The following is a 24,248-nucleotide window of genomic DNA, read 5'->3' as shown; positions in this document are numbered from 1 at the left end:
TGTATCACTAAATGGATTTTTTGGTTATGTGATTTCCTGTACGCATCCAACTTTTTTCTTGTTCTGATTGTTGCATCAATCATTGGGATGCATGGATACATTACTTGCTTACATTGTGGCGGTGCCTGCTCTCCTTCTGCGACCCCAGGCACGTGGGTCGCAGGGGCACCCGTGGCCTTGACAATGAGCATAAAAAAATGACTAAATACAAAAAAATTTATATTCTAGCGAGGTATGGTATTTGCAAAACTTTCATGAATGCATATCCCTAGTTGGTCATGGAATGTCATGCACTGAAAACCAGCGTCCTTCTTAATTCCATTTTTATGGCAGACACTGCATCTTTTTTGAGGACGGGCCTTTTTTGCAGTTAGTGGGACTTGGGATGGGAAGTGCTGTCCTGCAACTATCTTGCTGGCATCACTTGATGTTGTAGCCCTTGCTCCACCACCTTGGTGTCAAAAAATTAAATGTTTTATTACTTTTCGCCTGGTAGTCCAGGTAAGATCCCTTGTGGCCGTTTTTTTTTTGTAAATGACGAATGAATTCACCAGATTAATAGACAATTTTTGTACCAGACCCTAACTGCGCTGTAGGGCTGCAGCATTTGATCCGCAAGGTCTACCCCTCCCATGTTCTTATTATATTGCTGTATGCAGAGAGGTTTTGAAGTGGTGGCATTTCTCCCATGAACAGGAACAGGGCAGCTCTCATTAGCATGAATGGTGGTTACCACATGCACATCCTTTTTATCTCTGTATTTTACTAGCAATAAATGATCATTGCATACCTCCCAACTTTTGGACAAGAGAAAGAGGGACAAAAGCCCCTCCCCCTTTTCTAAACCACGCCCATTGTCCCACCCACAAGCATAGTATAATATCAACCTTGACGGTCCCCACATAGTACAGTGCCCCTTACTTTGGCCACCCCCCCACCCCCATGGACCCGTATAATATCCCATAAAGCAAATCTGCAACATATAAAACCCTTTAATTTTATCCTCCCTTGACATTTCGTTTTCCACTTTTATTTATCTCCCCAAACGTACACATAATGTTATCTGTACCCTTACTCCCACCCCTCCTCACATGGTGGGGTCCCTGTTCTCTATCCTCATAATGTATCCTCCTGTCCTCCAGCCTCCTCCTGTAGCCTCCTGTCCTCCAGCCTTCTCCTTCAGCATCCTCCACCTGTCCTCCAGTCCCACAGTCCCCTCCAGAATCCTCCTGTCCTCCGACCTCCCCCTCAAGCATCCTCCTGTCCTTCAGCCTCCTGCTCCTGTCCTTCAGCCTCCTGCTCCTGTCCTTCAGCCTCCTGCTCCTGTCCTTCAGCCTCCTGCTCCTGTCCTTCAGCCTCCTGCTCCTGTCCCCCAGCCTACTCAAGCATCCTCCTGTCCTCCGGCAGCCTCCTGTCCCCCTGCCGCCTCTTCCTGTCCCCCAAGTATATATACCTCTGCAAATTTAAAATTAAAATGCTTGATGAGAGGCCTAATTTAATATGGCCGATCATGGCTGGGATCACTTGCTGGGGGACATAAAGAATTCTCACTGTAATGAATGAAGCGCATTATAGCCTTTAAGTGCTTGCGTGGCATCACGTCTGGATACATAGGGGTGTCATACAATACATCTGTTGACCAGTATGATCTCATTGTTGGCCTTTTTTTACAAGCCCCATATTGAAAAGGCCCCAAAATATCAGCAAATTTGTTTGTTGGACTATTAGATTTATTGGGGGACATTAATCATAGTGGGTCTCAGGTTCGCCTATTTTTGCGCCTGGTTTGTTCTTTTTTTTGGCTTGAGATCTATGATGTCTCTAGTTCTGCCTTAGGCCCCTTCTCCACTGGCGTTTTTCACGCGCGAGTTCTGCGCGTGCATTTGACGCTCAGAACTCGCATTGCACTCTGTCCCATTGTATTCAATGGGTCTTTCTCCATTTGCGTGGTTTTCAACGCGCGTGCTTGCGTTCGTTTGCACGCGCGTCAAAATCGCAGCATGCTCTATTTTTGCGTTTCACGCGCGTTTTTCACGCACCATTCAAGTCTATGGGGACGTATCAAAAACGCATTGCACTCGCGAACATTGCGATTTCAATGGGAGTGCAATGCGTTTTAAACGGATGGGTTGCTAGGTGATATAAAAAAAAAAGTCAGGAAGTAGACAGGAAGTAGTGTCTGGGACATTTGCCATTCCACAAGTGTGCTGCTTTTACACATCTTCTCAAGATGCCACGCACTTTGGATGTCGAGAAGCTGATTTCTTTGGTTCAGGGGCATCCTGCTATTTGGGATAATCGCCGCAGCGATTATCATGATCGCTGCAAAAAAGAAAAAATCTGGCTGGAAATCAGCAAGGACCTTGTGGGCCAGAAGTGGTCTAAGATGTCCACAGATGAGCAAGACCTTGCATGTAAGTTTTTTCACCTTTTTTGTACAATTCCAAATTTTCTATTTAAAAGTTTGATTTATCTCATTGTGTAACTTTTTTATGATAATGACTTTGCCTCTGTTTAAACTAGGCAAGGACGTGCAGCAGAGGTGGCGGAGCTGCCGCGACCAATGCAAAAAAGATCTTCGGGCACAAGAAGGGCAGAGTGGCTCTGGCCGCTCACGAAAGCGGCCTTATTGCTTTCGTGAGCAGATGCGCTTTTTAGCTGACATCTTTACCATTGGGCCGTAAGTTACCCTTTGTTTCTTTTTTTAAAGTGATCTTGTCTGTCTATGCATGTGCCTTTTTTTTTTGTGTAACCACAAAGTTTATACATTGTTTTACACTACGTCAATTTTTTTTTTTTGTTTTTTTTTGGTGGATTTATCTGCATGTTTTAAATAATACTTTTCAATTTGCTTTTATCCTCATCTTTAGTACTGAAGATAATTTAGAGGCAGAGGATACCGACATTCATCCCCCTGTTGTGCCGTCAAGTGATGTTGCGACTGATGAACTAGAAACGGCCGCTGCAGCAGAGGACGCCACTGCAGGCCCAACCTCGGCCGACCCTGAACAACTGCAGGTGGCTGAAGCAGGGGAAGCACAGAGTCCTTCTCCTGTCCCCAGAGGACGGCGGGCAAGAAGGGCACCCCCAGGCAGAGTTATAGACGAAAATGTGCTAAATTATTTGGGCCGCAGGGCACAGGAGGACACTATAGTGACCTACCTGCGCAGTCTGGCCGACCATATGCGCCGTGTGCCGCAGGAACACCTCCTCCGGTGTCAGGGGGCTTTTTCCATCATTCTGGAGGCCTGCTGTCCCCCAAACAACCCTACTCCGGTCTTTGAGGCCCTCGAACAGTGGCGGTTGTATGGCCATATTGTCCCCCGACCACAGCCGCTGCCACCACCACCACCTCCTCCCCCACAGGCCCCACCGAGTTTTTATTCAGGGCCATACCCTGCTTCAGAATTACACCATTCTCAAAGCCACATGTTTTATGCTGCGGGTGCTCATAATCAGCCTCAAGGACACCCGCAGTATGCGAGTGCTAGCCACATTTATCAGGGCCGGCCATCCGCGGGGTTAGCTCCCCCACCTTCCCCTGCACCTCATTTTCAGGCCCCAAGAGGTGAGAGCCAGGATTCCCCAGCACAGCATTTTATGCAATTGTAATTTTTTGGACGGAATTTGTCTTATTTGTGTTTTGGATGGCTCTTCGGCCTGTTTGTTTTCATTTGTATTGGTTGTTTCAAAAATGATGCTTAGTACATTTTTGAAGAAATTATATAAAAAATGTATATAGTATTTTTGAGTTTATTCATTTATTTCAGCAATCGAACATTCAATACATTTGTGCATTGACACAAAAGAGCTTACACTTTTATTTATTTACATACGTTGGATAAACGGAAAGTACAATCAAACATTTTACGTTTTTGTATCCTTAAAAAAAAAATTGCAACTTAATCCACACTATTATGATAAAAAAAATCTGCAAATTGATTTCGAATACGCATTCCTGCCAAAGCAGGCCTTGCATGATGAGTGGGTTCAGTAGTAGCAACATCTGCATAAATTTCTGGCTGTGGGTTCTCCGGCGGGTCATACATGCGACAATAATTATGTAAAATTATACATGCTTTGATGACACAAATGACATTTGATGGAGAGAGCTGCATTGATGATTGGAAAACCCTCCATCTGCTAGCCAATATACCAAATGCGCACTCGACAAAACGACGAGCCCGGCCCAGACGAATATTAAAATGTCTGCACCTTAAATCCAAGCGACGTCGTGGGAAAGGGCGCATAACATGATATGAAAGTGCAAATCCCTCATCTGCCACTATCACAAATGGTAAAGCGGGGCCAGAAGAACCAGGCAAAATACGTGGTTCAGGAATGTCAAGCTGACGGTCTGATAAACGCTTTGACATTCTAGAAACACGAAATATACCAGCATCAGCAGCAGAACCATGGGCACCAATATCTACAATTATAAAACGGTAGTTACTGTCAGCTAGTGCTAACAAAACAACAGAGAAATACCGTTTATAATTAAAATATCGTGATCCTGAGTTTGGTGGCTTCTGTACACGTATATGTTTTCCATCCAGGGCGCCAATACAATTTGGAAAATTAGCTTTTTCCTCAAAGCCATGCGCAATATCAAGCCATTGCTGAGCATTTGGCGGAGGCATCATGGTGCGTCTCAAATGTGACCAAATAACAACACAGGTGTGATTCACAATCCTTGCAATGGTTGAAGTTCCAATCAGAAAAGTAAAATGTAGTGATGAAAACGAATTTCCAGTAGCAAGAAACCTAAAATGTTAAAAAAAAAAAAAAAATTAATACAAATTATCAAAAGCAATACAAAATACAAACATATAAAACATACCGCAGGGTAACCAGAAGACGCTCCTCCACAGAAATACATTTCCGTAGCCTGGTATCATGAAATGTGAGTGCAGGACGAAGCTCCGCCACCAATTGGTCAAACAAGGTGATTGATAAGCGACAAAAGCTAATAAACTTGTCAGGGTCTTTGCGGAGGTCCAAATACAAAGTATGAAAGACACCTTTGGTCAAGCGCTGAGATACAATTGGATGAACCCATCGCCTACGCTTACGCCGGGGGTGGTGGGAACGCCAGAGATCACTTCGCTCACCATATTTCTGCGATATATACCAAGACAAAATTACATCTTCCAACGTATCCGAATCAGACATGGTTCAACCCAAAAATGCTCCAAGCTAAATCAAAACGGCAAAGCAAAGCAATGGAGACCATGTGCAATCATGTGACTCCATTCCAAAAACCCTTTTATGTGGAATTCTGGGACATATGGGTACCAAAATAAACGAATCATGTGATTTAAAAACGCGCGTGAAAAACGCACCCAAAACGCGCACAAAACGCGCGTGAAAAACGCAAATTACTCCAAGGAAAAATGGAACAAAAACGCAGCCAAACCGTCAGTTTTTCACGCATTGCACCCTGACGTGAAACGCAACGCTAGTGTGCAAGAGGCCTTAGTAAATGCACTTTGGATTTGTCTAATGTCCGATTCATTCGCGCCAAATTTGTCTCAAATTGCTAGATCTCATTTGTGAACAATAATGAAAGTAGACTGAGAAAATGTGACAGAACGTTCAGGGCTTCATCTCTGCACAAAAAAATTATCACTGTCATGTAACAGATGTAAAAAAAAAAAAAAAATTCTTGCTGAAATGAGTCTCTTTCTTTTTTATTATAATATACAATAAATGGAGTCTGATAATCTCACATCTGTACAATAATCACTCACAGAGATGATCCCATAGAAAATGGTTACTGGAGAAATTTTACATTTTAAAACTGCTCCGAAGTATTTTCCATGTTGCATAGAGGGAATTTTTCATTTTGGAACCTAAAATGTATGTTTTTAGTAATGTAAAGTGATTTTTTTTTTTTTTGGAAGTGCACCTGCTCAGAGTAGGTGCATTTTTGCGCCTTTTTAGGCGCAAATTTGTTATAGATCCCGTGCAAATATCTGTATAGGAGGCACTCACCATGTCAGATAAGGCGCAGGGACTCAAAACATTGCCAAATTAAGGAGATGCGCCAGATTTTTGCGCTAAGAAACGTTCAAAACAGTCTAACAGACTATGATTAACATCCCCCTTTAAGTCTTCTGAAAGGAAGAACTTAAAAAATCTGCCTCACAATAGCCTGTTGTTAATGCTGGGCATATGATTCTGCAGATAGTCACCGCTGTCACTAGATGACTAGATAAAAAGTTCATCATCAATCTCACTTGCAGTATCTGTGTCTGAACAGATCATCCCATAAGCTTCCTCTGCAGAAAACAACTGCTGAGCCTTGCTCTGAGACATATTCAAAAACTGTATTTATAAACCTAGAACTAGAAAGTATAACTACATTTTTTATTTCTTTTATATTTTATTCTTTATTTCTTTTTAACTCTCAAATCCCAACTAGGACTACCTAAGTTTTAAAGCTCAATCCTTTTTTTATTAAGTTTATTTTTTTTTTCGCTTTTTTTTTTTTTTCTTTTAGGCAACAAACAACAACTAGTAACTAATATTCACTGGATGTTATTTAGTGACAGGAGCAATCACTTTATTATTGGATGTTATTCAGTGACAGAAGCAACCACGGTATTACTGGACACTATATGGATGTTGGTCACTGACAGGAGCAATCACTTAATTACTGGACAATATATGGACGCTGGTTACTGATAGGAGCAATCACTTTATTATTGGATGTTATTCAGTGACAGAAGCAATCACAGTATTAGGCCCTTTCCACACTTGCGAGTGTGATGCGATGAACTCGCATCACACTCGCAACGCATGCTGCTGGGAACGCACGGCCCGAACGCTGCACCGCGGGAGTGAACTGACATGCTGAGTTCACTCCCGGTGTGCAGCGTTCGGGCCTGGCGTTCCCGGCCGCTTGCGTTGCGAGTGTGATGCGAGTTCATCGCATCACACTCGCAAGTGTGGAACGGGCCTTACTGGACACTATACAGACGCTGGTCACTGACAGGAGCAATAACGGTATTACTGGATGTTATTCAGTGACGTAAGCAATAACGGTATTACTGGATGTTATTCAGTGACGTAAGCAATAACGGTATTACTGGATGTTATTCAGTGACGTAATCAATAACGGTATTACTGGATGTTATTCAGTGACGTAAGCAATAACGGTATTACTGGATGCTATTCAGTGACGTAAGCAATAACGGTATTACTGGATGTTATTCAGTGACGTAAGCAATAACGGTATTACTGGATGTTATTCAGTGACGTAAGCAATAACGGTATTACTGGATGTTATTCAGTGACGTAAGCAATAACGGTATTACTGGATGTTATTCAGTGACGTAAGCAATAACGGTATTACTGGATGTTTTTCAGTGACGTAAGCAATAACGGTATTACTGGATGTTTTTCAGTGACGTAAGCAATAACGGTATTACTGGATGTTTTTCAGTGACGTAAGCAATCACGGTATCACTGGACACTGTATAGACGCTGGTCACTAACAGGAGCAATCACAGTATTACTGGATAACATAAGGACGCTGGTCACTGACCGGAGAAATCAAAACGTTATTCAATGACAGGATCACATACCTCCCAACCGTCCCGGTTTTAGCGTGACAGTCCTATTTTTTGAGCTCTGTCCTGCTGCCATGGGCGGCTGGGAGAATGTCCCAGGCTTCGCCCACTTTTCCCGGTTTGTCCTCCAGACCCTGTAGTTTAGGGCTGCAGAGCAGCCAAGGCATGGGGGCCAGAAGGAGGCGGGACCAGCCCCTGCTACCTCCTCACATAATATCTGCGCAAGTCATGGGAGGAGGTAGCTCTGCCCCTGGCTGGCCATGCCCCCTCCGCAAGTCAGTCGTACTCGAGTCGGGAGAAGACTGAATGACTGCGGGGGAACGAGGAAAGGTAAGAATCTGAGGGTTTTTTTATTTACTACCAGGGGACAGGGGGCCATAGGAAGAGGAGCCAAGATGAGGATAGAGGACAGGGGGGGGGGCTGGAGGCTACAGGAGGAGGCTGGGGGACAGGAATATGCTGGAGGCTGCTGGAGGACAGGAGGAGGCTGCTGGAGGACAGGAGGAGGCTGTGGGACATGAGGCTACAGGAGAATAGAGGAGGAGGCTGCAGGAGGACACGAGGAGGCTGCGGGACAAGAATATGCCGGAGGCTACAGGAGGAGACTGCGGGACAGGAATATGCTGGAGGCTACAGGAGGAGGCTGGGGGACAGGAATATGCTGAAGGCTCGGGGGGGGGGGGGATTCTTGAGGGGACTGGAGGAGGCTGGAGGACAGGAGGCCAAACCATGTGAGGAGGGGAAGGGGTAGGCGTACAGATGGAATTATGTGTAAGTTTAGGGAGATAAATGGAAAAACCAAATGTAAAGGGAGGATAAAATTAAAGAGGGTTTATATGTTGCAGATTTGCATTAGGGAGTATTTAACGGGTCCATGGGGGAGAAGTGGCCAAAGTAAGGGACATTGTACTATGTGGGGACCGTCAAGGTCGATATTATACTATGCTTGTGGGTGGGACAATGGGCGTGGTTTAGAAAAAGGGGGAGGGTCTTTTCTCTCGTCCAAAAGTTGGGAGGTATGGGATCAGTCTGACACTGTAATTGGGAGAGCTTGGGAATATTAGGGGGCACACTAAGGGGTTAATCAAACTCTGTGGGGCACATTGCAAGTTTCCTCCGTACGGCTCTCTTCCTACAGGTACAGGACCTGCGGTGATGTAAGAAGTATGTGACTGATCACATGCTTCTTATATCACCATAGGTCTGATACTGCCATGCTGCGCTGGTATAGGGTATGAAAAAGGGGAATGGGGGAAGTGTGTGTGTGTGTAGCTGAGCTGTGTGTGTGGTGCTGTGTGTGCGGTGCTGTGTGTGCAAATGTATGTCTGTGTGTGTGTTGTGCTTTAGTGCGACCAACCGGGATATTTTAATTGGTGTAAAATATATTTTCCTTTTTTTGGAAGCCTAAATCTGGGGTGCGTCCTATAGTAAGAAGCGTCTTCTAGTCCGAAAAATACGATAATATGCAGTACAGAGTTCTGACTTATTAATTATGGATGGTGCAGTGAATATGTAAAAAATAAATAAAAAACCACTTCAAGCAAAAAACCTACAAAATGTGTAATTAAAAAGCACCACCAAGTGCATATCCAAGAGTCCACGCTATAAAGTAAATCTTCAGTATCATAAGACCAAAAAGATAAATAAACCGAAGTGTAAAATCCTTACCAAATTTTTTTTACTACTATTGTCCAGAGGGGAACCCAGATTAAAAAACACTGTGTAAAGATCATCTACAGATGTGCCCCTAAAATTAATGCATACAATATAAAGTGACAGATGACCAATGAACAAAATGCATGCACATGAAGAAGGGAGATTGGTAAGGCGAGTGATCAGCCCTGGGAAAAGGAAGGAGGCTACAAAGATAGATATCCAGAATAGAATTGATATCTAACAATTAAAAACAATGCGTAACATAAATTACAAGTAAGTACTACATACATGTACACTCACCGGCCACTTTATTATGTACACCATGCTAGTAACGGGTTTGACCCCCTTTTGCCTTCAGAACTGCCTCAATTCTTCGTGGCATAGATTCAACAAGGTGCTGGAAGCATTCCTCAGAGATTTTGGTCCATATTGACATGATGGCATCACACAGTTGCCGCAGATTTGTCAGTTGCACATCCATGATGCGAATCTCCCGTTCCACCACATCCCAAAGATGCTCCATTGCAGTGGTGGCGAACCTATGGCACTGGTGCCAGAGGTGGCACTCAGACCCCTCTCTGTGGGCACCCAGGCCATCACCAGAGAGTACTCCAGGTATCTTCCAGCAGTCCCAGATACTCCATGACTTGCTGTGCACAGAGCTATTTTAAAGTGACAATGCCAACTGGGACTACTGGAGGAGAGGAAAGGTGTGGACAGATCTGGATTATCATTGTAGCTGTGACAGAGCAGGGAGTGTAAATCACTAATTACATTTCTGTGTTGGCATTTTGCGATAAACAAGCTGGTCTTGGTTGTAGTTTGGGCACTCGGTCTCTAAGAGGTTCGCCATCACTGCTCAATTGGATTGAGATCTGGTGACTATGGAGGCCATTTGAGTACAGTGAACTCATTGTCATGTTCAAGAAACCAGTCTGCGATGATTCCAGCTTTATGACATGGCGCATTATCCTGCTGAAAGTAGCCATCAGATGTTGGGTACATTGTGGTCATAAAGGGATGGACATGGTCAGAAACAATACTCAGGTAGGCTGTGGCGTTGCAATGATGCTCAATTGGTACCAAGGGGCCCAAAGCGTGCCAAGAAAATATTCCCCACACCATGACACCACCACCACCAGCCTGAACCGTTGATACAAGGCAGGATGGATCCATGCTTTCATGTTGTTGACGCCAAATTCTGACCCTACCATCCGAATGTCGCAGCAGAAATCGAGACTCATCAGACCAGGCAACGTTTTTCCAATCTTCTACTGTCCAATTTCGATGAGCTTGTGCAAATTGTAGCCTCAGTTTCCTGTTCTTAGCTGAAAGGAGTGGCACCCGGTGTGGTCTTCTGTTGCTGTAGCCCATCTGCCTCAAAGTTCGACGTACTGTGCATTCAGAGATGCTCTTCTGCCTACCTTGGTTGTAACAGGTGGCGATTTGAGTCACTGTTGCCTTTCTATCAGCTCGATCCAGTCTGCCCATTCTCCTCTGACCTCTGGCATCAACAAGGCATTTCCACAGAACTGCCGCTCACTGGATGTTTTTTCTTTTTCGGACCATTCTCTGGAAATCCTAGAGATGGTTGTGTGTGAAAATCCCAGTAGATCAGAGGTTTCTGAAATACTCAGACCAGCCCTTCTGGCACCAACAACCATGCCACGTTCAAAGGCACTCAAATCACCTTTCTTCCCCATACTGATGCTCGGTTTGAACTGCAGGAGATTGTCTTGACCATGTCTACATGCCTAAATGCACTGAGTTGCCGCCATGTGAATGGCTGATTAGAAAGTAAGTGTTAACGAGCAGTTGGACAGGTGTACCTAATAAAGTGGCAGGTGAGTGTAAGTCGCAATGTAAATACACATATACATGTCATATAAAGTACGGTCCAAATGGCTGGCATTGTATAAGAGGATCCATTGTTACCTCTCGCAAAAGGGAGGAACGAAGGTATCTTTGAAAAATTTGTTATCAGAAACTGTCACAAGGAGTTCCAAACAATTTAAGAAGAGTGGAAGTCCATCGACGGGCATAGGCCAATCCAAGATGGTAAATAAAAGTTGTATATCGGATGGCATGGGTAGTATCCATTTCAAGGAATCCAGAAGAAGGAATAAAGGTGCTCCAGGTATTGGACGAAGGAAGGTTCTCCACTCATCCAAGCATGAAGATCACGGGAAGAAGGAAGGGTTCAGCGTTAAGTTATAGGTTACAGTGTCCACACAAAGACCACTATAAATAAACAATAAATTAGCAAAAAAGTGTATAGGAGACCAGAAGGGTCCCAGACTATAAGAAAAGTGTGAATTAAGGGTGAAGAAGTGATGTGGAAAAGGTGTATGGGGACCAGAAGGGTCCCGAATAGAGATGAGCGAACATACTCGTCCGAGCTTGATGCTCGTTCGAGCATTAGCGTACTCGAAACTGCTCGTTGCTCGGACGAATACTTCGCCCGCTCGAGAAAATGGCAGCACCCGCCGTTTTGCTTTTTGGCGGCCAGAAACAGAGCCAATCACAAGCCAGGAGACTCTGCACTCCACCCAGCATGACGTGGTACCCTTACACGTCGATAGCAGTGGTTGGCTGGCCAGATCAGGTGACCCTGGGATAGACTAGCCGCTGCCCGCGCTGCTCGGATCATTCTGTGTCTGGATGCCGCTAGGGAGAGAGCTGCTGCTGGTCAGGGAAAGCGTTAGGGTGCTCTATTAGAATAGTGTTAGGCAGGAGTGATTCAACAAGAACCCAACAGCCCTTCTTAGGGCTACAATAACGTTATACTTTTTTTTTTTTTTGTTTGCTTGTGGCTGGGCTTGCTGGCACTAGTAGTGCAGCTAGTACCATATTGTGAGGAATTTGCAGGGGGACATGCTACCGTTGTGTTTAGCTCTTAGTGACACACATATCCACCTCAAACACCAAAGTGGGAAAATTTATTAGGGGTTTGATTTCAATTAGGCACAGTCTGCCATTTCCTTTTTATTTTACGTTTATTTTTTCATAACTCAGCGTCATCTCATCTGGCATAGAAGTGTGCTTTCATACTTGGCTAGAAAATAGCCATAGCAATAGGATAGCATTGTTTGGTTTTAAAAACTAAAAAACACAAAAAAACACAAAAAAAAGTAAAAAAAAAGTTATAACTTTCATTTTCAAAATGTTTAACCCGAGGGCTAGGGGTAGAGGACGAGGGCGGGGACGTGGGCGTCCAACTACTGCAGGGGTCAGAGGCCGTGGTCCTGGGCGGGGTGAGACACCACCTGCTGATGAGGGAGCAGGGGAACGCCACAGAGCTACACTCCCTAGGTTCATGTCTGAAGTTACTGGGACTCGTGGTAGAGCACTGTTGAGGCCAGAACAGTGCGAACAGGTGGTGTCGTGGATTGCCGACAATGCTCCGAGCAATTTGTCCACCAGTCAGTCTTCCACGCAGTCCACCCATGTCCCTGAAATCGGCACTCCTCCAGCTCCTGCACCTCAGCCTCCTCCCCCCCAGTCTGCCCCCTCCCAGGAAAATTTGGCATTTGAACTGGCATACTCTGAGGAACTGTTTTCTGGACCCTTCCCACAGTCACAAACCACTTGTCCGGTTGCTGCTGAGCAATTTTCCGATGCCCAGGTTTTCCACCAGTCGCAGTCTGTGGGTGATGATGACCTTCTTGACGTAGTGGAAGAAGTGTGTAAAGAGGTGTCCGACGATGAGGAGACACGGTTGTCAGACAGTGGTGAAGTTGTTGTCAGGGCAGGAAGTCCGAGGGGGGAGCAGACTGAGGGATCGGAGGATGATGAGGTGACAGACCCAAGCTGGGTTGAGAGGCCGGGTGAACACAGTGCTTCTGAGACGGAGGAGAGTCCTCGACCAGAACAGGTTGGAAGAGGCAGTGGTGGGGCCAGACGGAGAGGCAGGGCCAGAGCAGGTGCATCAGCGCCAAATGTGTCACGTAGTGAAGCTCCCGTGGCGAGGGCTAGATTTTCAGAAGTCTGGAGGTTCTTTAAGGAAACACCGGATGACCGACGGACTGTGGTGTGCAACCTTTGCCAAACCAGGATCAGCAGGGGTTCCACCACTACTAGCTTAACTACCACCAGTATGCGCAGGCATATGAATGCTAAACACCCCACTCAGTGGCACCAAGCCCGTTCACCTCCGGCCGTGCACACCACTGCTCCTTCCCCTGTGTCAGCTGATAGTCAGCCCCCTGCCCAGGACCCTGGCACAAAAACCCCATCGTCGCCTCCACGATCCTCCACAGCATCCACCAGCGTTCAGCTCTCTATACCCCAGACGCTGGAGCGGAAACGTAAATATAGTGCAACCCACCCGCCCAAGCCCTTAATGTCCACATCTCCAGATTGCTTAGCCTGGAGATGCTGCCCTATAGGCTAGTAGAGACCGAGGCCTTTCGCAACCTCATGGCGGCGGCCGCCCCTCGGTATTCGGTCCCCAGCCGCCACTACTTTTCCCGATGTGCCGTCCCAGCCCTGCACCAGCACGTGTCAGACAACATCATCCGTGCCCTGACCAACGCCGTTTCTGACAAGGTCCACCTGACCACGGACACGTGGACGAGTGCTGCCGGGCAGGGCCACTATATATCGCTGACGGCACATTGGGTTAACTTGGTGGAGGCTGGGACCGAGTCTGACCCTGCGGCTGGTCATATACTGCCGACGCCGAGGATTGCGGGGTCTACCTCGGTCCAGGTCTTTCAGGCCTACTATGCCTCCTCCTCCTCCCACCCCTCCTCCAAACTACCATCCGTGGGCATGCCGCCATCAGTCGGTAGCTCTAGGCACAGCAGCAGTGCCGTCGCTAAGCGACAGCAGGCGGTGCTCAAACTGCTGAGCCTAGGCGATAAAAGGCACACCGCCCAAGAGCTATTACAGGGCATCACGGCGCAGACTGATCTGTGGCTGGCACCGCTGAACCTGAAGCCAGGCATGGTTGTTTGTGACAACGGCCGTAACCTGGTGGCGGCTCTGCAACTCGGCAGACTGACACATGTGCCATGCCTGGCCCATGTGTTAAATCTGATAGTTCAGCGTTTCCTCAAGACATACCCCAATCTGTCTGATTTGCTCACGAAGGTGCGCCGCATCTGTGCGCATTTCAGGAAGTCCAGCACAGATGCTGCCACTCTCAGGGCAGCGCAGCGCCGCCTCCAACTGCCCGCTCACCGACTGTTGTGCGACGTGCCCACGAGGTGGAATTCAACATTAACCATGTTATCCAGAGTTTACCAGCAGCGCAGAGCGATTGTAGACTGCCAGATGTCAACTTCCACCAGAACTGGTAGTCAGGTCAGTCAGCTTCCTCAAGTCTACAATGAGGAGTGGACGTGGATGTCTGATATCTGTCAGGTGCTGAGTAACTTTGAGGAGTCAACACAGATGGTCAGTGGCGATGCCGCCATCATCAGCCTCACCATCCCGCTGCTTGGCCTGTTGAAAAACTCTCAGGTCAGCATGAAGTCGGAAGCTTTGCGCTCGTCACAAGAGACGGGGGAAGAAGATTCCCTTGTTGATAGCCAAAGCACCCTTAGGTCTGTTTCTCAGCGCATATCGGAGGAGGTGGAGGTGGAGGAGGATGAGGAGGAAGAGGAGGAGAATGTTGGTGAGACACAAGAGGGGACCATTGTTGAGTCCTTCACTGTTCAGCGTGTATGGGCAGAAGAAGAGGAGTTGGAGGAGTTGGAGGAGGAGGAAATGGACAGCCAGGCCAGTGAGGGGAGTGAATTCTTACGTGTTGGTACTCTGGCGCATATGGCAGATTTCATGCTAGGCTGCCTATCCCGTGACCCTCGCGTTCAAAGAATTTATTCCAGCACCGATTACTGGGTATTCACTCTCCTGGACCCACGGTACAAGCAAAATCTTTCCACTCTCATCCCTGGAGAGGAAAGGAGTGTGAGAATGCATGAATACCAGCAGGCCCTGGTGCACAAGCTGAAACAGTATTTCCCTTCTGACAGCGCTAGCGGCAGAGTGCGTAGTTCTGCGGGACAAGTAGCGAGGGAGAGTAGGCGAGCAGGCAGCTTGTCCAGCACTGGCAAGGGTACGCTTTACAAGGCTTTTGCCAGCTTTATGTCACCCCAGCAAGACATTGTCACCTGTCCCCAGTCTCGGCAGAGTAGGGCTGATCTTTACAGAAAGATGGTGAGGGAGTACGTAGCTGACCATACCATCGTCCTAAATGATCACACAGCTCCCTACAACTACTGGGTTTCAAAGCTGGACATGTGGCACATACTGGCGCTGTACGCCTTGGAGGTTCTTGCCTGCCCTGCCGCTAGCGTGTTGTCCGAGCGGGTTTTCAGTGCAGCTGGTGGCATCATCACCGATAAGCGTACACGCCTGTCGACTGACAGCGCTGACAGGCTGACGCTTATTAAGATGAATAAAGCCTGGATTTCTCATAATTTCCAATCTCCACCAGGTGAAGGAAGCTCAACCTGAATAATTTATGCACTCCTCCTCCTCCTCCTCATTTTCCTCCTTCTCCTCCTCTTTGTACACTAAAGCAGAGGAAACTGGCTATTTTTTGACAGGGCCCACTGGCTCTAGCTATAGTACTTTATGCAGTTAATTTTTCTGGAGGGCCACCTACCCGGTCCTCTGTTTTAAACAATTTTTGGGAGTGCCACATACAGGCACTCAATCTATTTCATTTTTCTGGAGGGCCACCTACCTGCTCCTCTGGTTTGAAAACTTTTTTGGACTACCACATACAGGCACTATCCAAATTAAATTGTCTCCATAGCAGCCTCCACACGTTGTCTCCATTGCTACCTCCAAAAGTCGTCCATATAGCTGCCTCCATACATCGTCCCCTTATCAAACGAGGTGTGTCAGGCAGAAATTTGGGTTGTTTTCATGGATTCCACATCAGTTGTTAACTTTGTCGCCACACTGCTGTGTTATCCACAAAATATACTGGCAAACTTTTATCATTTACCAATATTATTTCAGCGCTTCTTGCGCATCTGTTTACATTCCCCTCACCCGCCATATCCTAAACTTATAAGAACGCTACTACACTTGATCTTATACAAAAGGTTCTTAGAAGTGCTGTTTGGGGAGTAGCCTAGAGACAGGGGCTTGGATTGGCGAAAGCTCGCCTGGCAGCGGAGCGCCAGCTCCATGCGCATCATGCGCATCTGTTTACATTCCCCTCACCCGCCATATCCCAAACTTATAAGAACGCTACTACACTTAACTTGGTGCAGGCTGGGACCGAGTCTGACCCTGGGGCTGGTCATATACTGCCGACGCAGAGAATGTCGGGGCCTACCTCGGTCCAGGTCTCAAAGGCCTAGTATACCACCTCCTCCTCCCACCCCTCCTCCACCTCCGAATTACCATCCGTGGCCATGGCGCCATCAGTCGGTAGCTCTAGACACAGCAGCAGTGCCGTCGCTAAGCGACAGCAGGCGGTGCTCAAACTGCTGAGCCTAGGCGATAAAAGGCACACCGCCCAAGAGCTATTACAGGGCATTCCACATCAAACTTGTTAACTTTGTCGCCACCCTGCTGTGTAATCCACAAAATATACTGGCAAACTTTTATCATTTACCGATATTATTTCAGCGCTTCTTGCGCATCGGTTTACATTCCCCTCACCCGCCATATCCCAAACTTATAAGAACGCTACTACACTTGATCTTATACAAAAGGTTCTTAGAAGTGCTGTTTGGGGAGTAGCCTAGAGACAGGGGCTTGGATTGGCGAAAGCTCGTCTGGCAGCGGAGCGCCAGCTCCATGCCAAGATCCAACTAACATAGTTTTAACTGCAGCACCTTTAATCTACTACTAGTTCACTGCCTCCATACATGGTCCCCTTATCAAACGAGCTGTGTCAGGCAGAATTTTGGGTTGTTTTCATGGCTTCCATGTTAACTTTGTCGTCACCCTGCTGTGTAATCCACAAAATATACTGGCAAACTTTTATCATGTACCGATATTATTTGAGCGCTTCTTGCTCACCTCCTTTGGTTCCTCTCTGCCACCCATTGGTTTGAAGCCTGAGTCCATTTAGGGTATGTCGCCATGCCACTCTCTAGCCTGCCACTGCCTCTGCATGCCATCCCCTATAGTGTCAGGGTCAATTATTGGATGTTTTACATGCTATCTAGCTTCATTCTGTCACTCTGTCATGGCCATGCTGTTGCCCATAATTTTGGCATAATGGTGCGATTAAGCAGCCTCAGAGGCATCCATGCATGCTGCCCCTGCTGTTTCCTGTCCATTTCCATGGTGTTTCCATCCTTTTCTGAGGTTCCCAGGTGTTTGGCCAAGCTTCCCTGTGCAGAGCCTTGGTCCCCTTGAAAAATGCTCGAGTCTCCCATTGACTTCAATGGGGCTCCTTATTCGAGACGAGCACTTGAGCATCGGGAAAAGTTCGTCTCGAATAACGAGTACCCGAGCATTTTAGTGCTCACTCATCTCTAGTCCCGAAACTACAAGGGGATAAGAATATCCCAAAAAGTGACTATAGGGAAGAAAAGAAAAAAAAATTCCTGAAAAAAAATATTTGAGATATGCAAATGTGTGCATGCATGTATACATACACACACACACACTTACAATTGTATGCATATATATACATACATGCATCAAAATGTGACCGCAACAAAGTGTAATAACTTACCTCACCTGCTGCATCCAGAAGTTCAAAACATCTTAAGATGTGCTTTCCCATCACTTGTAGTAGCTTTCCCATCACTGCTTGTAGTAACCTGAGAAAAGGAGGTCCTCATTAATTCCCCGGGGGGCCAAACTACCCAAGTTATAAATCCAACAGGCCTCCATCCTGACTAATTCAGGGGTGGAGTTGCCACCCCTTATAGTTGGTCGCACAATATCAAGTCCCACCACCTTGATGTCTCGAGTCTTACCTGCATGTTTTTGCCGGAAATGAGTATCCACCATCGAGAGTGTCTTGCCCTGGCTAAAGTGTGCGCCCTCCTATGCAACCCTATTTTTGGGTTGGTGGGAGGCCGCACACGTGTACCCATCACCCCTACTTTGTAAACATACTATAGGGTGGTTCCGCTTTATTGACGACATCCTGCTAGTGTGGGACGGAACTTTGGAGGCCTGTGAATCTTTTATTTTACATCTTAATAACAACCCCTTTAACATCATTCTCACTCAATGTCTCACAGGTTGCAGTGGAGTTCTTGGACTTAAGACTTGACATTCGGGGTCACCATTTGAATGCCAAGGATCTAACCCAACGTTTCATTGCGCATGCGCAAACTTTCACAAATGTCGCAATAACTTATGCAGACCGACATGCTGTGGTTCCGCGTTCTCAGGTGTTTTCACCTATCGAGCGCTTGAGATTGGAGGCGAGTGGTCACCCATTGGACTAAAGGTACTGACCCCTGAGGAAGTCGCATGACTGCGACGTAACGCGTGAGGTGCGCAAGTTGTAGATTTCACCTTCCCTCCTACTGAAGTACTTTATAGCTAACAGCTTTGTTGTATTGGTTAGATCTTTCCATCTATTCATACTGTGGTTTAGGAGTCCACTGTTTGTCATTTTTTTGACTTACTGTGCATGTCATTCACTGTGTTTATGGTCTCCTGTACTGTACTGCTGCTATCAGTTATTGATGTTTACATTGTGTGGGGGGTTGTTTTCAACCTTTTTTCGATTTGTGGCCGTTTGTGGATCTCTGATCCACATGGTTTGTTTTGATGTGTATGCTTACACTTTTTAAATGTTTTTATGTATTTTGATGCATGGCATCTTTGGTGTGTGTTCACATGCTTTGTAATAATAAAAATTCTCTCACTGCTCAGCCTATACACACTGGCTTCTTTCTTTGTTTTCAGTCATGTGTTATATATAGTGTGTTGGCTTTAGTGTATTCTTTACGACATTTTGGACAAATTTCCACTATTTTTCTTGTATGCAATTGAGCTTTTTTGAGGCTCTCTGTCTTTGTTAGTCTCTTTCTTATGGAATTTGTTTAAGTTTGATTTTTTTTTGGGTGTTGCCTATTTATGTGATTATGGATTTAAAATCTAGAGAAAATATTTGGTCTAGCCAGGCTGGCTTGTTATTGGATGTCGTGGATAGCCCTGAGGGCGATATGGATTTTCAGCAGGTTTCTGGGGAGTTACTGGAGGCACATAAAACATTGACAAGGTGTACTGGAACATTAGGAGTCTGGAGGAATACATCAAATTGAAGTTAGTACCGAGAGGATTGAGGTAACAGATCTTCCCTTCTTGGGAGGTTGACACACAGGGGCAGATTTACTTACCATTCGCGATCCAGCGGCATGTTCTGTGTGGTGGATTCGGGTCTTCCAGCGATTCACTAAGGCAGTTCCTCCGACGTCCACCAGATGTCGCTGCTGCGCTGAAGTTCCCCGAGGTCCGCCGGAGTGTACCATCCTATACTTGGTGAAGGTAAGCACGTGTTCCGCAACATTTTTTTTTTTTTCAAATGCGGCGGTTTCTCTGAATCAGTCGGGTTATCGTTCGGCCACGCCCCCGATTTCCGTCCCGTGCATGCCGGCGCCGATGCGCCACAATCCGATTGCGTGCGCCAAAAAACCCGAGCCAATACAGGGGAAAAAAAAAAAATCGGCGCAAATCAGAAATATTCGGGTAACACGTCAGGAAAACGCAAATCGGGCCCTTAGTAAATGCCCCCAGACTCTAAGGCCCCTTTCACACTTGCGTTTTTCACTTCTGACGCACAGAACTTGCATTGCACTCTGAACCATTTTAATCATTGGGTCTTTTCAGACTTGCATTTTTTTTAAAGCGCGTTGAAATCTCGGCATGCTCTACTTTTGCAAGTCACGCGCGTGAAAAACGCACCATACAAGTCTATGGAGACGCATCAAAAACACATCGCACTCTGGAGACACATGCAAGTGCAATGCGTTTTTCATGCAGCAATTGCCATAGAAAAGATAGACCTCAGCCCTGAGTCCTTTCACGCGCATTACCTGCGCGTGAAAAATGCATTGAAATTGCGCGTGAAAAACTGAGACACTGAACAAACTCTGACTGAAAACTGATTGAACTCTGATGCAAAATGTGCGTTTTTCACTGATCAAACTCTGACGTGATCTGCAATGCAAGTGTGGAAGGGGCCTATGGGACATGGGAGAATGGTTTATTGCAATGCTCGAATATTGATACACTTGCTCCTAACACATGACAAACAAATTTTGGCACATACTAGGGACCAGATTAGAGCCCTAGAGGGCAAATTGGTAAACTTTAATGAAAGCACTCAAGTACAGCCATTCAAAACATGATTATAGGATCAACAGACTCTGAGTGATCTCTTGGATTTGCTGAATGAAAATGCTTCAATGGAGACCATAGGTAGGAAACCTTGCCCTTTGCGGGTACCTTCATAACTCACGCCCAATTTAGGTCTGATCCCTGCCTTGCAATTGTTTTATAATCAAGTGACTCAAGAAATTGCAAAACTATCACCCAACAGATTGTAACAAAATAATCTCACCAGGGAAGAAAGGGTAGCAATTAAAACTCTTAGATCCAACTCTGAATTCCTACTCAAAGAGGCCGATAAAGAAGCCATGACTTAGGAGACTGCACTATATTAACAAGTAATGGGCTATAGCCCATTACCCCTGAGAAAGCCAGAGTACTGGCGAAACATGTTGGGGGGCTGATAGGTTTGCATTTTAGATACAATGTATGTGTGGAATAGTGGAGCTAATGTCTGAGCTGCAAACAGAGTTAGTCCAGCACTAAACATTCAGAGCCAAAAGAGTGGCTGTCTCTCTGTCACAAACTCATGCTCCATACCAGTCTCTCACTCACTCTCCCCGCCTGTCTCTCTGTCACTGACTCTCCCTATCAATCTCTCATTAACACTCACCGGCCGTCTCTCACTCACACGCACTGGCTGTCTCTCTGTCAGGGCGCGTTCACACGTTGCGTTTTGGTCGCGTTTTCATTGCGTTTGAAACGCATATACAACAGCTGATGAGGGGTGATTTGCCTAATTACATTACCGTTTACACTTGTAAACACAAGGTTAACGCATGTGTTAACAAAACGCATGCGTTAACGCATTGTTTTGTAAACGGAAATGTTAGCAGCGATGTAATTAGGCAAATCACCTCTCATCAGCTGTTTATACGTTTCAAACGCAATGAAAACGCAGGTCAAAACGCAACGTGTGAACGCGCCCTCAGTCACTCACGCTCCCCGCCTGTCTCTATGCCACTCACTCTACCTCACACATAAGCTGTATTATACTCATTGCCTATAGTAACCAATCAAACCTCAGAGCGCATATTACAAAATAGAAGCTGAGCTGTGATTGGTTGCTTATTGCCACAGCAGACAATGGGCCCTGGATATTTGGTTATTATATTAACTCACATATTACCTCACACCTAAGACTGTGTTCATACGTTGCATTTTGTTTGTGTTAACACATGCATTTTCAAAAGCATCACAGCAGTTGAGAAGAGATTTGCCTAATTACATTGCTGTCAACATTGCATTTACAAAATGTGAGTTAACATGTATTAACATTTTGTTAACATGCGTTAACAATTGTTAACATAACATTAACGCTTGTGTTTTGTGAATGCAATGTTCACAACAATGTAATTAGGCAAATCTCTTCTCAGCTGTTGTGATGCTTTTAAAAAGGCATGCATTAAACAAAACGCAACGTGTGAACACAGCCTAAGCTGTATTCACTGCCTATCAAAGCTCAGAGCTCATATAAATGACCTGTGGCAGAACAGCAACCAATTACGGCTCAGCTACCAACTGGCACAGCAGCAGACAATTGCTCCTGTATATGGTGGTTATCATAATACCTCATATTACCTCACATATTACTTCACATCTTACCTTACACCTAAGCTGTGTTATACTCATTGCCTATAGTAACCAATAACAGTTCAGAGCTCATATGAATGACCCGTGGCAGGATAGAAGCTGAGCTGTGAAAAGTTGCTTATTGCCACAGCAGATAATGGCTCCTGTATATGGTGGTTATTATCTTACCTCACATATAAGCTGTATTATACTCATTGCCTATAGTTCCCTTTCAAAGCTCAGAGCTCATATTAATGACCTGTGACAGAACGGTAACCAATCACGACTCAACTTCTAACTGCCACAGCAGCAGACAATGGCTCCTGAATATGGTGGGTAATAAGTCGATTTTGGAAAGCGTCGGGTGGAAATTGTCGGCTCAAAGCCTAATCTATGATGTTCCCTCGAGACACAGAGAGCGCCTGTGCAAAATTTGGTGACTGTAAACATAACGGTGCAGATAACTTCTACTGTATTCATCTCATATCTATCTTATATCATCTACTGCATATAAGCTAGTTATGTATATTGTCTTTCATAGTTATCTTCTATCAGCAATCTACCTATTGTCTGTCTATCTCCGACCTATACAATCCTCCTACAGTCCCATTTTACACATTCTTACCTTGCTACTGTGTAACTACAAAGTGTTATTATTTTGCAGAGCTTACCGACTTTGACTGTTCATAAAATAGTTTTATTTTGGGGCCCCACTTTGTCCAAAACCGGCCCTGGTCTGTAGCGACCGATTTCTGCATTGCTGCAGTTTCTATTGCACCAATTGCAGAAGCAGGACAGGGCTGTCAGACACAGTAGGAAACCCTGGGAAGAAGTTATCGCTTTCACCTTCTCCTTTCTTCTCTGCATGGTGCTGAACTAGAAGAGCCAGCATTATAGACCCAGTGATCAAGTTTATTACAGCTTTGCTCAAGACATTCCAGTCGTTTCCGTCGTAACTGGGGGTCAGCTACAGTGAACAACTTGAGGGAAAAAAAAAATCATGAGGAACATACACATTTAAAAAAACATACACATTACTTGTAAAAATAAACATAATTACACATTAAATAATGCCCAATAAAATTTTATATTATGAAAAACATCGCCATTTTCACCCTGTTTCCGTAGTTATTATGGTCTTTCACTAAGGGATTAAGGATTAAAAAAATAATAAAACCTTCCTTATTTAGCCTTCTAATAAGACACGAACTGATTGTTGTTACCATTCACAGGACGTCATTGTGTCGCACACCGTGAGAAAAGCGCGCCATAACGAATCACGTGAGGCAAGGGGAAGGCCTTAACATCACAAGCAGAGGTTGGATTTGTAGAAGGTGAGTGACGTAGTGCTGGTGCCTCAGCAGCCGAAGCTGCTATTGGCTGTAAGCAGCTGTGGGGGCTGATCGCGACAGGGAAGTGTTTTGCTGGAGTCTCACTACTTCCGGGACATGCAGTGTTCACCATTACATCGCGGCACGACATGTCTCCGTTTCGGCTGAAGCGGTACAGCTGGCTGGTGAGTTTGTGGCTCTAGTACTCCGGGTTCGTGTTGGCAGACCGAGGACGCGATCACTGATGGGAGTGTCATGTGTCATTGAGCGCACGTTGTCGGTGGATAGTGGTAATGTTTACACTGTGACGCTCCATCGTGTGTACTAGTAATCCTGTGTATCATTATATTCCATGTGTGGGCGCACGGCTCTGGTACCCTGCCTGATTGTGTGTGGGGCGCACTGGTCTGGTGCCATCCTCGGAGAGGGGGGTGCGACACACCACTGTTCTGGTGCCATCCTTGGGGAGGGGGGCGGCACACTGGTCTGGTGCCATCCTCGGAGAGAGTGGGGGGGGGGGGGGGCGGCACACTGGTCTGGTGCCATCCTCGGAGAGAGTGGGGGGGGGGGGCGGCACACTGGTCTGGTGCCATCCTCGGAGAGAGTGGGGGGGGGCGGCACACTGGTCTGGTGCCATCCTCGGAGAGAGTGGGGGGGGGCGGCACACTGGTCTGGTGCCATCCTCGGAGAGAGTGGGGGGGGGGAGGCGGCACACTGGTCTGGTGCCATCCTCGGAGAGAGTGGGGGGAGGCGGCACACTGGTCTGGTGCCATCCTCGGAGAGAGTGGGGGGGGGGGAGGCGGCACACTGGTCTGGTGCCATCCTCGGAGAGAGTGGGGGGGGG

At 46.3% G+C, this 24,248-nt stretch overlaps 2 protein-coding genes and 1 long non-coding RNA gene across 6 annotated transcripts in view; 1 reads left to right on the top strand and 2 right to left on the bottom strand.

Annotated features, from left to right (window-relative positions):
* Positions 1-3,780: 3,780 nt before the first annotated feature.
* On the bottom strand, positions 3,781-5,172 carry LOC140134132 (uncharacterized). Its single transcript, XM_072154764.1, has 2 exons — positions 4,841-5,172; positions 3,781-4,764 (listed from the first exon to the last, which is right to left on the bottom strand). Exons 1-2 carry the CDS (start codon positions 5,170-5,172, stop codon positions 3,903-3,905), a joined length of 1,194 nt encoding a protein of 397 aa, XP_072010865.1. The 3' UTR covers positions 3,781-3,902.
* Positions 5,173-10,542: 5,370 nt separating this feature from the next.
* On the bottom strand, positions 10,543-23,544 carry LOC140133152 (uncharacterized). Its single transcript, XR_011855810.1, has 3 exons — positions 23,297-23,544; positions 17,884-17,971; positions 10,543-11,471 (listed from the first exon to the last, which is right to left on the bottom strand). It is a non-coding gene; the product is annotated as an uncharacterized lncRNA (long non-coding RNA).
* ICE1 (interactor of little elongation complex ELL subunit 1) overlaps positions 23,311-24,248 on the top strand; it is a 107,427-nt gene continuing 106,489 nt past the window's right edge. For 2 of the 4 annotated variants that reach the window (XM_072152913.1, XM_072152911.1), the window contains exon 1: positions 23,425-23,589. The gene's annotated coding sequence lies outside the window, so the exon portion shown is untranslated. The other 2 variants (XM_072152912.1, XR_011855809.1) reach the window with 2 other exon arrangements.

The sequence above is a fragment of the Engystomops pustulosus genome, chromosome 5 (genome assembly GCF_040894005.1).
Source record: "Engystomops pustulosus chromosome 5, aEngPut4.maternal, whole genome shotgun sequence".
In the NCBI taxonomy this organism is placed as follows: domain Eukaryota; kingdom Metazoa; phylum Chordata; class Amphibia; order Anura; family Leptodactylidae; genus Engystomops; species Engystomops pustulosus.
This window is presented reverse-complemented; position numbering and strand designations above follow the sequence as displayed.